The sequence below is a fragment of the Hesperophylax consimilis genome, chromosome 9, assembly GCF_061612785.1.
Source record: "Hesperophylax consimilis isolate HC1 chromosome 9, BYU_Hcon_1.0, whole genome shotgun sequence".
Classification (NCBI taxonomy): domain Eukaryota; kingdom Metazoa; phylum Arthropoda; class Insecta; order Trichoptera; family Limnephilidae; genus Hesperophylax; species Hesperophylax consimilis.
The window spans coordinates 24,412,226-24,427,296 of record NC_142844.1 but is presented as its reverse complement, the minus strand read 5'-3'; the positions used below and the strand labels follow the sequence as shown (position 1 = coordinate 24,427,296).

Sequence of the window (15,071 nt, the reverse complement as noted above, 5' to 3'; positions counted from 1 at the left end):
AATAAAACTCGCGTGGCCCACAATAATAATAATAATAATAATTGAATGCTGACGGAATGCACGTTAAACTTTGGCTGTTGAACATTCACCCCAAAGTATTAAAGTTGACGAGAATGGGACTTAGACGCAAAAAACAAAAGGTTCTAATATTTTCCTAATTTAGTATAGTTTCACAAAGTGGCTGGCGACGTAAGTAAACTCACAATTCGGTGTTATACCTTATCACGCGAAACACGTTATGCCCAACTTATAAATAGAGCATTGATCACTCCAGCCACCAGCCCTTCCCTAGGGCGGATTTGCTGACACGCAACCTTTGTCATTTGTTAGAAAACGTTTTCATATTATTAACTCTATCTCCGCCTTATAGGCCTATAAGCTATGCGGGGATAAGGGATGGATGCAATCCGCAAAGGGTAGCGAGCCCCTTTATTTCAGTACTCGAGATAATAATGTATCATTTGTGTCTCATGTTCTCGAACAAATATGCGCGCTTTATTTATCAAATAAAGACGCCGAAGTAAGAACCTTAGGATAAACAATTACACTAGTTCTACCCATTCATTTGGTGCTTCTAGAATTGATGTATTCAGCGCGTTTGCTTGGAAATTTGGGTGAAGAGAATAAATGTAAATGTATGGCATTAATCAGGGACTTAAAGAAATGTTCACGACAGGTAAAATAGTTTGAAGCTTACAAATACTATTTAACGGAAAACGCTGAAAAAACAATACTAAATATATCATTGACTGAGCTTAGCGGTCGAGTTGAAGTCCTACTTAACGTTTCACCTGTCCGTATTTTTTTCGTACGTTCCGTTTCCACTTTATTATTCAAGCAAACTTTACGTTGGCTCGATAGTTGATTGATTTAAATTTTAAAAAATCTGCTATTTCCACTTTATTGTGCAAGTAAGCTTTACTTTGACTAACTTAGACAGAGCTTTTAATATTGTTGTACCTACCTAGAATAAAGAAGAACACAAGAAATGCCTTGCAGGCGTGTTTCGCGATCCAAATATTTGCCTAATCGAGACTTAAATTTCCAATACAAAACTATGTTTACGGAATTCAAGTGGGATGGAGATCTACGAAGTCAGGCGAGTATAAATGCTAAAAAAGGGTCTGGTTAAAGGGATTTTTTTTTTCATTGAAATTTGTATGAAAGGTAGTTCTAGTTTTCTTCTTCATTCTATTGTACCTACCTAGTTGAAGAATGTTTTTAAAATAATTGTCCTTGAGTTATCGACGTTTCTTTGGAAAAAATTTTTTTTTCGAAATTTAAAAAAAAGTTACATAAAATATTTTGCGGCTTATAATAAGGAGCTCATTTTTTTTTACAGTAATTACCTTCTAACGTAAATACTTTTATATATTTTTAATTGTTACAGTTAAAAAAATATTAAATTTTTTAATTTTTTGTTTCTCGAAAATTGCACCAAATCGACGTCAGCAGTCACCAGTCTCCAAAAGCCTACGTTTTTTTTCAACCAGCGCTGTATTTTGTATGGGAGTCGGGACATTTTTATATACATCTATACATACATCCACAACCTCACCTGATTAACAATTTACCAGTGTTTAATAATGGGCAATACAACGAAAGAAAATCATTTCATTCATAGACCTTAGGTATATTACTCACGTAGACTGGTTGTGGTATCAGAATCAGCAGATTCAGTCGTACCAACTAAACGGTGTGTTTTAATGTGATGGCGTTTTTAATAACGATTGATACATTCTATACGTAATAAAGAAGAGTTTATTTATTCAATCTATGTAAAAATATTTTTTGAGGAATAATATTTTACACTGGAGTTACTTCTTAAGTATGAACCTAAGTATTTAAGTACCTACTTAAAAATCTTAAGGTTTCAGAGGAAATTAGAGTTTTGATTTATTAAATAAGATATTTTTTATGGAAGCGAGGTCTGGTGTTCATCTGTCGTAGATCTTATAAAATTAGTAAAAAAATAGTTGCCCATAGTTAAATTATAATCCGTTTGAGTAGAGCCTAAATCTCAACATGTTACAAAGGCAGGATATCGCGTCACCTGAAGAGGGTGAAATGGTCTCGCTTATTAGACCGTAGGTATTATTGTGGCACAAGAACAAGACACGCCACAACCTGATACGCATTTCTTTACCTAACCAGAGGGGGAAATAAACTTGTGTTGCATGTACGACTAAACTTAACGACGGATTAATGTTTAACAATCTTGTATCTGAATTATTATAGTAATTCCGCATTTTATTTGATTTTAATGTATTACCATTACACACAAACGCGATAATTATAGGCAGAACCATTAAATTACTCATAAAATAATAATTTTAACTATAACAAGGGAATTTAATAATGTTTATGATTGCGATCGGTTTAAGTACTTGGTTGCTTGCTTCATTCGTTGATAAAAACAATTAAAAAAAAAAAAAAAAAAAATAAACCAATTTTTTTTTTTTTTTTTTTTTTTTTAATTGTTTTTATCAACGAATGAAGCAAGCAACCAAGTACTTAAACCGATCGCAATCATAAACATTATTAAATTCCCTTGTTATAGTTAAAATTATTATTTTATGAGTAATTTAATGGTTCTGCCTATAATTATCGCGTTTGTGTCCACATGATGCACAGCTGGGGCCTTAAAGAGTCGGCGATATGTGAATGAACACCGAACATGTGATCAACGAATGCCCGCTAGATTCATTCCCCGGCGGGATTGATGAGGTTCACATGGCGACGCCTGAGGCCCTAGTATGGCTAGCAGACCTAGATTTCCCCCTCCCCCCCACCATACGAAAGAAGAAGACAAAAAAATAATTTTTCACCCACTCGCGTTGGTTAACTATTGTTTTAAAATTTTTTTAAACATCAGGTAGAAAGAGACCAGATGAGTAATATTGTATTTTACAAAAAGGGACAGTAGGGGCAGTGGATTGAATATGAGCCCTGATTGACTTCAGACAGTCATAAATTGCTACAGCCTTGCGTGTACAGGAGTACGGAAACAAGACAGAATTTTCCAATACAAGTTTGACATTTGAAGAGCTATTTTATATTAAAATTAATCATATTTTAACCCTTAAAGTGTATTTAAAAAAAAATTAAAATACTATAGCGGTGCGCCTTATAATTTAGTAGCGCAATGTTAAGTATAGTTGAATTATTTAATCCTTCAGGCTGTCAAATATTTTTACGTGAAATTTCAAATTTCAATTTTAGAATGCTCCGTATTTAAAAAATTCTATTTCTTATTTTTAAAGTTTTTGCAAAAAAAAAAAAATTAGAAAGAAGATAAAATTATCTTTGAGATGTTTGTGTTTAAAATAAACTTTGATATTTATAAACAACGAAATTTCAATTTATGAAAATGTTAACGAATAAACTTACGGGAACATTTTTGACATTTAACTTTCAACTCTCAACTAAAAGATCCCGTCAATTTATAATCACAAACTTTGACAATTTTTAAAATTTCATCCATGTTATCAAATCTTAATATTTGAGACAAACTGAGAACAATTATTATTTCTTTTTCCAAAGAAAAAAAATTGTATCTCCACGTTATGAATGCAAAAAAACTTCTCTAATGGTCCATAATGGCCATGGTTAGATCTGTCTTTAAAGGGCTCTAATGGTATATGATGTTTGTGGATACTAATTTTTTTCCGACGCTTGAAGGGTTAAAAGATACGAAGAGCAAAAAATAATATGGATTCCTGTAGATGATGCAAGTAGTGCGTATCACAACCAAACGTCGAGGGAAAATTGCGTGAAAACTAGTTAGTTAGTTCAGTCAGGTAAATTATAATTAAATCACAACATCATGTAGATTTGACTTTAACTTATGAAATAATATGAAGTGGTAGTCATTAGCGAATTTGGATGTCTCCAAGGACGTGAATAAATAATGGATTAAGCGTATTCAATCAAACGCAGAACGCAGAAGTAGTGTGTAATGTTTATGATGAACATTGGTATATTCGTTTTCCCTTAGATTTGATTGTGTAATGTACGTGGGGATCGGTATTACGGTTTGATATCTGAGGGGGAGGGTCGGAAGGTTTATTAGACTAATTTAGCCAAACACGCGGCGGTAAACATATACATATTATTATGCGAATGATACTCTCTGTTCACGTGGTAAGCCTATTGGGCCCGATGAAAGCAACTCAAATTTTGAGTGGCGGTGTGTGCATAAGATGAGAGCCTCGAATACTTAAGTATTTTCCAATTACTTACTCGAGTACCCTAGACGGAGTTCGTGAGGGGAGCATCTCGATACTATTATAGAGAAATAATAAGCTATTATTTGAAGCATCTGTCTACGTAATATCGAATACGCACAAAAAGGTCGATTATCGTATGGCATACATCAGCAAATTTCAGAACATTAACCAAAACCTTTTAAAACCCAGCTCAATTTCCTCTTCTAACATTGTGACTGTTCATTATTGTCGTCTACTAACATTTTTTTGTAAATATTATATATTGATAACACCAGTCGTAAAGAAAGTCCCGACAGATTTGTTGTGCCTAAGTAATAGATACGTGTTGTAATTTTAACGATTTACAAATTTTTAACCTAATAAACTTTTATGAATGTTGCGATTACAAAATACCGACGCCACTTTTATATGCCAAGTATTCGTGTTGCCAAACCACTTCGTACAGAATAAAAATAATAGGCAAATGTCTACTTAGATATTAAATTTTTTGGGGAATGATTTAATCAGCAGTATGCTATAAGCTATAACGTACAACTTACGAAGGTAACTCATAAGGAATTAAATAAACTTTTATTTTTGTACATACACACAAATATCCTGGAGTTACCTATAAATAGTGAGAATATTTCAATTAATATTCATTAATCTGCAGTTCCCCCTTACCCCGCTGTACCCCCAGGAAACTGTAATATTTCATAATTTCATAATCTTTGACTATTGTCACTGTAATGCGATGTCGGTAGTTAAGTTTCATTCGAAAATATTTTCAAAACAAACAAAATTATAGAATAGTTATTACCGATAGTTATTATTATTTTTTTTTAATTCATTCAGTACGCCAGTCCAGTAAGTAAGAATCTATTAATTCGATTTATATTTAAAAATAATTAAGAACTTTGTACATATTTTTAAAATTGAATTATTTAGTCTATTTTGAGGGAAATGTATATTGTTCTTCACGGTTTATTTTTACAAAACTGTATTTGTTTTTGTTAAAAAAATCGCATCTCTAAGGACGAGTTGTTTTTCGGAATTCGACAAATTCATCAAATTTCAAAAATAAAATTCAAATCCTGTTATTATTTCATCACGTTCCGGTTTTTCGCACTATTTGGGTAGTTATAGAACTTGAATAGGACTTTCACAAAACATGAAAATGAACATTAAATTTTTATGAATTATTTAAATTTCCTTGAAATAAAATGTCCTAAATTTCGAAAGCATAACGACTAGTATGTACGTATACACAATACATATACACCCACATTATAAAGCAGAAATGAAAATTATTTTTCTTCTTTTAACAAAGTTTCATAATATAATGAATACTCTTTATGGAATGTGTGGGACTGCAAAGATCTCACCACACATCGGAATTAATAAATTGTATCATTATTTTAATTATCTAGGTACTGAAATGTTTTTGGATGTAATAAAAAAAATACTGATGATTTAGGTTCACACTCTTACATAAAATTGAATTGAAGCAGAATATAAAATAACGCAACCTTTCAATTCACCAAATAGAACGTTTAACGTTTTACTTATTAGATTGAATCACTTGTTGAGAAAAGTAGACTGGGAGACTTAAACCCTGTGCTCTGCAACTGTGCTATTGTGCAACTGTTCAACAGTGCAACTGTGCTACTGTGCAACTGTTCAACAGTGCAACTGTGCTACTGTGCAACTGTGCTACTGTGCAACTATGCTACCGTGTATGTGTTTTGGATGTGGAAAGAACATTATCATTAGGGTGGTGTAGACAATCGTTTCATGCTTGCCATGACAACAATGTGGAAATATAAAAAGCTTTTGTAATCATATCATATATGATTAACTATGGTTACTAAAAATGTTAGGTCAGGAATAATTATTCCTCAAACTCACTGGTATTTATCTGATGACGATTTAATTTAATTTGCTAATTTCTCGGTATCATTCACTATTCATTTAAGTTAATTGTGTTTATTTTGTGACTTTTTGATGTTGTGAAGATATCTTTATTCAACATTTAGGAAATTAAAGTGAAAATTTCATTTTATTAAACTTTACTAATTAGTTAAGAAAATATTTTAACGTATGATTAAATTTTATTTTTTAATTTTAAGAATTTTATTATTGTGTTGTTTTACGTCTGAATTGATATTTATTTACAGATATAATATTAAAATGTATATTATTTCATGCCACGAAGATACATTTATTTATCATTGTGTCTAAGTGACTTCTCTATTCGTCAATCAAAGCTTAACGTATTATGATACTTTTAAGAAAATATTTTATTTTATATTATTTAATAATTTTTTCAATATTTTTGGTAATTAAAAATTTAAGACTTTTATTATTATCAATAAAAACACAAAGTTATCAAAAATTCATAACAGGTATTTAATTTAAAAAATCCGCTGGCTTCCTAATTAAAACATTAATTAAATCAGCGAAACAAAGGAAGAACAAATTTGAAAATTCCTACCTCCGCGGTTTTCACTGTCCGCTGGTTTCACTTGGATAGCTCGGTTCATCTGCAACGGAAACAAAAATACAAACAATTACAAAAATACAAACAGAGGGCGAGTAAGCAAACAAACACGTTCGTTGTATTATTATCCTAGCAGAGCTAATATTTGTCATACATTTAATCGAAGGAACATGGACATTACTTTGAAAATGAACATTTAAGGATGGACATTACTAGGAAATTGAACAATTAAAGGGGAAAGTTATAAAAATTGAATTTTATTAGGAGGACATTCATTTAGAAATGAGCTGAAAGATTATCTGAATTAAACAGTTTATTGAATAGGATATATAAATATATATCATCGGAACTCCATTTCTCCACCGGAATTTCCCATCTCCTAATTCTCCTCACTACCTTCAACCCGAAAACATAACCCAATGGGGATGTTTTAGTCTCACTGCCTCCCTTCCTTTACTTATTACCTTCAGCCTCACAATATACACAAATTGGGGATGCTATACTCTCACTAGCTCTAGACGGTTGGGAGCAGTTGGGACTCTTGTGCGGTTTCAAATAAAAATATAATCAATAAGTAATCTACGAAAGGTCATTTTATGCCTTTATTCTTAGACTAACGATTTAAAATCTACTAGTTTTACTTTCTAGATTTAATATTACTATAATAACTAAAATTAATTGCTTTTGAATGCTATTTTAATAGGAGAAAGGAATAGGGTTGTCCTACATCATGTTTCATGATCCCAGAGGTTCCACTGTTTGAGAGTTTTATATAGGTACCTCAAAAATCAGATTTTAAAAGATATAGTTTGATTTTTTATTTATTTATTTAACGTCCAGAGGGCTCTTACATGTAGGTAGTACTTTAATACGAAGTAAAAATTTGATTAAATTATAACATTAGTAAATTATTTTGAACTTCTTTACTGTAGTCATAAAGAAAATATACTAGAGTATTTAAGAATATGCTTTAAATATTACACTGAAAAGTAACCAACTGGCTACTTTATTTGTTCCTTTACGCTTTATTAAACACTCTACGAATGGAGGGGGAGAAACTACACTTCAAAAGTTCTCTCGTGCTGTAAATGTTGATTAATTCTTAACCCGGGAAACATGCCGATGTCTAAGGCAATTACAATGATATATCTAAGAAACTAGCTTATATTGTATGAGAGTCGGCACTTCGGTATGCAGTTAAGAATTCACCTTCGCCATCACGCCACCCCCTACCTCCGGCAGCGGTGGTGGTGAAGTGACGCGAAAGGACTCACCCTTTGCGTGAATATAACACTCGACCACTTTGCCTGACACATTAGGACAAATAACAAACTGGTTGGGGAATTTCTCATTTCATATTAAAATTGTTATATTATTGCGCAATGTTAGAATACGAAAAAATTATAAAGTAAAATATGTCTACATTATGTAATCTGAACTTAGTTTGTGACACGAACTACGAGTAAGTTTACGATATTTGGTTACATTTTAATCTTATATGTCACTAAGCTATAGCGATTTTTCCTTATTAACAAAGTAGAGAGAATTCAACAATTTACAAAAAAATGTGGCAATGGAGGATACTGTTCTAAATTTGGTACACTAAGTTATGTTCGTGGTGTGTCCTAGCTTGGCATTTAGTTTTACATTTATCATTTAGTTGGATCGATTAATTGGACATATCAAAAATATAACAGAGGAGGAATTCCTCATTCAATATTAAAATTGTTAACTCTACAGGCATTGTATAATGTAAGTGGAGTCACGGTTTTATATATATTAAACTGGGCTAATACATCCTTACTTCTTGATATTTAGTTTTACCTTTTTAAAATAATAATTACAGCCCAATCAGCCTGACACATTAGACAAATAACAAAATAGAAAATAAATGATAATGAAATTCTTGTTTTATTGTACAGAGTGAATATATATTATTATCCATTCTTCTATTTCTATTTTACTACCAATATTATCAAGACGATCTAAAGTCGTAAAATATTCAGGAAATATTTTATCGTGATTATGTACAGTTTTGCAGTATTTATTCATTTTTCAATGAGTTGTCAACAGAATTTTCTTTACTATATCATATGTTTAAGGCGATGCGCTACGTAGTAATGCAAAATCATGTGTTATTGGTTTGAAAATTTGGTCGCCTAGAAGTGTTTCAGATGCTTTAATTAAATACTGCACGTGGAATACATCTTGGCCTTTGAAATAATCTAGTATTTTTTAGATAAGTCACTTATAAGCTCAGAAAAAAATAATGTATAAGGCCTATGAAAACTGCTTTGAAGTTCAAAATCTCCTACTAACAAACCAATTATCGTTTATGATTTTATTGTATAATGTGGAAAATTAAGTTATTTATAAAATGTTCGGAAAAAATTAAAATTTTTGCCAGAACATCCACAAAATAAAATAAAAAGGCACTTTTTGGCTATGTTTTTTTCTTGCATAAATCAAAACCGGCGGATGGTGTTAAGCGGGAATTTAAACCTTATCGCCATCTACGTAAGGGGTGTTATTGATAGCGGCTCGATTTAAAATATTTCACGACGTAGTGCATCGAATTAAGAAATTTTTATTTTACTTTAAAAATACATAATTGACTGATTCCTTCAGATGTCTGAAATATTCTTGAGGGGAAACGAAGTTGATTCATTTTATCCTAAAACCCACAGAATGCATGAATTATGTCTATCTTAAAATGGAAATATCACCTTAAAACATCATATATTCTCTGTTATGCCGATGATAATGGAAGAAATGATATGTAAAAATATTATTTTCTACCGATTTTAATATGCGTATGGTTTAGCTATCGCATTCTTATGTATTGTGTAAATGTATTATGTTCCTTACACTGATTGCTTTCTAGTTCTATCATATTTTATTGTATATAATCCATTACCGACAAAATTTGTATGTTATGCAAACAATTTAGTGTATTCAGCTACAAATATGTCCAAAATATGATGTGTTCATTGTAAGGTTGAAGAAAGCCAATATTATTGTAATCGTTACTCTGGAAAATAAGCTAACACAGTTCTGTACAGCCTTTCCCTAGATTATAAAGAACACTTGTATTCAAATGCACTAACGTACATGCTTGAGCTATGATTATATCTTTTGTTGTTAGACTTTCGGGGTATTAAGGCGTGTCGCGCTTCGTCCTTTTTCGTAATGTTCTTCTTCTACGTAACGTTACGATTATCCTTTAAATGTGTATTATTAGGGCAGATGTCAGATGAATTTTGGCTACCGTGTCGCTTTTCCTTTTTGTGGGAAAAACTTTCCACAAAGCCTTTCATTGAGTAAGCGTAACAGAATGTAAGTGCAACATGTCAAACCTCTTATGTCACATAACTTAAAACTACGATCCACCACCACAGCTTTCAAAATTGAATTTAATAAACATAAATTCTCAAATCAATAAAATTCATTAAATCTAACAGTTTGACAAATTTTATTTTTATAGTCTCGGCAAATTTGCGATGAACTCTTCGCATAAATTGCATTAGAAAATGCACTAAGAATCGCGTTTTCCAGCCACAAGTGCAGGGATGAATATAAAATTGGCCATTCGTTCAGTTTAGTCCAATCGAATTAATCCGTAATATATTGAAGATTCACACGGAACGAGCGTGTCTGAATTAATATTTCAAATGTGCGACTGCACATTCCCTGCCTGTATATTTGCGGGGCGCATCAAACCGCGAAAAGGGGGCGGCCTCTGTGTAATGTCACTGCATTCATGCGATGCTGAATTATAATACATATGCATATTTCAATTGGATGAATTTGGTATTCAAATGCGGTTGCACATTTTAAAATTTTTCAGGACTCTTAACACCATAGATTGAATGAAAATTCTTGGCAAGTATTGCGGATAAATCTTTTACATTGTTGATGGAAAGATGCTTGAGCTTTGCTTTGATGATATGAAGGATTAAATTAACGAAATATCAGCTTCCTCTTCTTCAGCAGCCTTCTGGCCTCCAGCTACTCAATTTTATTGTGTTTTTTTCTGATCTTAGCGCCCCATCGGTTATTTATTTTCAAGTCATTAATTCACATTGTCTCGAGCAAAACATCTGATTTTCTATCCTAGCCAAGGTTGCTATCAGATTAGCAACGGTGAATGAGGACAACTGTCCTAACTGTGTTTGCAGAATTAACTAGAATAAGAACACTTGGATTATTATGAAACAGATAATTTTAGTAAATTCTTTTGGAGAATTTGAACTAAATGGTATACAATTCAATAGCGTAGTATAATGTTTTTCATTACCGGTAGGTATAGCTCAATAAGAATGGTTCATAACTCTCTCTGACATTGAGCCATCGGGCAGAATCCTGTAGATAGTGAAAGGGTGGGCAAATGGGTCGGTAAGGTGGTCTGGCTGGCAGGTGGAGGCTACTGATTGTAAGGTTTGTTGTCCTTCTTTGTTGCCGTGGAAACCTTTATGTCCGAGTCGTGTCGCGATGCCGGCCGCCCATGTCCGGACAATGGCGGTGTCATCATTCGGGCGCCCACCCCGTCCGGCGTAATGGAATGGAACTCCCCCCCTGAACCCTCGAGGCGCTACTCTCTCTAATACTCAATTCTGACATATTGCTTTATGAAATGTCAATCTTCTGTGGTGACAGTCGCTGTGGCGTCTTGCTGTTGGAAAAATAACACCATTCAGTACTTCAGGATACCCCAATACGCACTCCGACACTACCTTCTAAAGCTTGTAATATGCATTATGTTATGACTTTAAGGCATTATATATCATTAATAGTTACTACTGGTCGTTGCCAACAGCGAGCTTCAATACTATTTTCGAGAGACTTATTTCTGATTGAGCCATGAACGGAAAAAAATTGTGAGTAAAATATATTGCACTATATAATATATTGAGTAAAGTGTAATATAATATAGTATAACCATTAATTTGATAATCGACACCTCTGCCATACAAATTCGCAACGTTTGGTGACTTAGTAGGGGTGCCTGTGTTCGTGGGATGAGGTTTGTCCAGGTCTTGGGCAGAAGATGTATTTGCCTCACAACTGCGGGCCGAGCTTGGGAGAGGTCGTCGAGGGCGACCCTTTCACCTCTCCAGCTGGACTGTCTAGACCTATCGCCTTTCTCTGCAGTAGGGATAATAAGGGATTGATTCATACATCTGTCACTCCTGGATACACTGACTACCAGATTCCTACCCACTTCTCATGCCGTTTTCCTTCCCACCCTCTCCCCTTCATTTCCTTAAATATATTTAACATGTTGAGTGCCTTAAGAGGAACGGCTGCGCGGCCTTCTTCATATAAAACTTAAAATTGGATTTGAGACCAGAATACTTGAAATGTTTAGTACGGATATGTGCTGCTTATTCATTCATATTTTAAATTAGAAAATATCGGCCACAAAATAAGTAAATTTTTCACGATTTTAAACGCAACATTAAAAAAAAAGTGTAATTTTTTGGTAATTATTAAAAAAAAATAATCTTCTCAACCTACTTTGTAAATACAATAAAAAATTTATAGGTTGTAATAAGAACGTTTTTTGTGTCGAAATTAAAATTCAAAAAATTGTGTCAAACGTAAATCGGTCGTTTGAAAATTAAATTTTAACCAATAAAAATAGATTTTTTAAAAATAATTTATATTTAATATTTTTTATTCATTATATTTGCATATTAAAAAGTCACAAATAATTGCCAAACTTGCCTCTAAAATCATTAAACATCGGTGAATTTGTAGTTTTTATATACCAAATAATTATAAAGTAAGTCAAGTACGTCCCTTAATACCCTGTATATCTAATTACTTAAAGAAACCAAAACTAGTTATTATTTTGATACTTTACCCTAGAAGCATATTACACATCTCATGAGGTAAATATCAGAAAAATTGCGGCACAAGAGGGTTAGGTCAGTCCTCGCCAGCGGTCATCGAGGTTTTTTCATACCCCCGTTTAAACTATTTCATTGTCCTAGAATGGAGTCTCAGCACCTGCGTTTGAAAGTTTGATGTTCGGAGAAAGAGCTTTCGATTTATTTTCCTCCGAGGGACAATACGAAGCTAAGTGAATTACTTTGATGAAGTATTTGAGTTGAATCTTCATTGAAAAAACGCCCTTAAAGCTGGCTGGAGGGAAAACCATCTCAGATAATAATGTAGCCTATCGAGTAAGCAGTATCCATTGATTTTTAATTCAGTTATCCTATCTTAACTGTATTGAGTGTTTTAACAAGGCTGATTGTATTATAGAAATAAAGCAAGCACGTTTCCAAGTGTTTTACACAAGCTTGGCTTAAGATGAAGTTAAGGCGAACACTGAAAACCTTTTACGGCACAAAAGGTAAAAAACCCATTAATTTATTTTATGGATTTTTCAAGAATTTTACTAAACAATTCTAGAGCTAATTTAATCGTTTTTTAGTTGACTATGTCTATATTTGTCATTGCAACAAAGGTTTGTAAAAAACTAAGTTACTTGCTGGTGGTTTTTAAAAATAATATTTTTTTTTTTGTTGTATTTCAACTTTTTGTTAATGACTATTAAAGGTTTATACAGTAGGTAACTATTAAAGTTAAATTATTCACAGTCCTTCTCCTTGGTATTATTGTTCTGATATGAACTGCAAGTTGTCGTTTTGGTGTTAAGACGAGACAAAACCCTAAAATAACATAAGAACTAAAAAATAAGCCAGAACGACGTAAGTGAAACAGCTGTGCACCAAAATATACGACGCGCGGCCTTGATGTATTTGCCCTACGAAATATATATAAAAAGTGGGAATCTTAACGAAACAAGTAATGACGTCGTGTAAAAACAATATTCGGCGCGCGGCCGGTTTAATGGACGGACCTACAGTCGAGTTTGCCCTAGCAGGCCTATAAAATCAATCTTTACGTGGGGCTTATTATAATTTTTTCTGATGGACGTATTAATACTAATTCATCGGCTAGAAGAATAAAATATGATACGTAAGCGGAAACGCTAACTTATTAATATTTATAATAATTACATAAAATACTACATAATGGTAAGGTCCTGTTTTTATTACTCTTAAATATAAATAACTTAAATCCGTAGGGATCCCTCTAGAAAAAAGTGATTTTAGTTTTAAGTTCATCAAAAATAAATAAAATGTGATAATTTCACCATCTTCCTGTTTGTTTGTGATTTTTACGTATTTTGGCAACTGTCCCTTTTTTGATAATCCAGAGTGCAGATTACAAAAAAAATTGTGTGTATTAATTTTTTTCGAAGGTAGGTAGTCGTTCGACCTAGAAAAAGTTTCGTTTTAACTGTGCTACATGTAACAAAGATTAGAAAAATAATATTGAAGAAAAATTGAAAATAAAATAAAATAACACATTGCACCTAGCCTTAGCAATAGTATCAAATATGTGACAAACACCGCGACCGTCCAAAAATTGGTCTGGAATTTCATTAAACAAAGTGGCGGTATTTGCATTTAATTTGTAAGTGGTCATGCAGCGTGAAAAGCCAACTATGGCGATTAATGGCCCTCAGACACGCTCAAATGGAAATTCGTCTCGGAGTCGGTGAGGCTAAATGGTAAGATTGCATTTCTCCGAGCCGAGGAGACTAATTGATCGATACTAAGCTATTCTTAGCATCAGCCCTTACCTTAAAGCTAAAGGTTTGCTCGCCAACTTTGTATACAACTTCAGGTAGATTAATGATTCGAATTCACCCCTAAATGTCACTTGAAAAGGCGGCTGACATTTAAACGTTGAGCACGAAGCGAGGTGGGTAAAAATGACAGCTTATTTGACGTGCCTTTATGTAATCAACTTCCAAAGTACACATCTCTTATATGGGTGTTCAGTTTTATGCATTTTTGTGTAAGAACTTTCAAAATATATTGACCGAAGCACCAAAAAAGGTAAGATTACTTTATTACTTTCAACACCGAATTAGAAACTACTAGAATGCACCTGCTGTAATATATTACCGTTTCTTTCTTTTGTCAAAATCAAGACATAAATTTTTGGCAGTTGAAATAATATATTTTCATTTTTTTTAATTATTGACTGAAGCTCATGATAATGAATTTGTGTGATACACAAATTTAGGAGTTTGAAGATTAAAAATAGACTTCTTGATATTAAATTGTTTTCTGCATTTAGTTTTGGTGTAGCCATCAATTACAAGATACCAAGAACTATCGAGCTTATCCTGGATGTCTTTATTATTCTTTAAATTGTTCTATTTCCTATTTAACGACTTACCATTTTATAAAATATGGTTTCACCGATAGCATTATACTTATTATCGATAAATCGAAACACGGAATTCTGAAACAATCATCAACAAGTTTTTTCAATTT

The 15,071-nt window shown here is 32.7% G+C and overlaps 1 protein-coding gene across 4 annotated transcripts in view; it reads right to left on the bottom strand.

Annotated features, from left to right (window-relative positions):
- The window catches only part of bru3 (CUGBP Elav-like family member bruno 3), a 250,638-nt gene that overhangs the window by 227,558 nt on the left and 8,009 nt on the right, over nucleotides 1-15,071 (bottom strand). For all 4 annotated transcript variants that reach the window (XM_089635791.1, XM_089635793.1, XM_089635794.1 and 1 more), the window contains exon 2: nucleotides 6,703-6,751. In XM_089635791.1, the coding sequence (XP_089491917.1) occupies nucleotides 6,703-6,751 (49 nt within the window). The remainder of the gene's footprint in view (nucleotides 1-6,702; nucleotides 6,752-15,071) is intronic.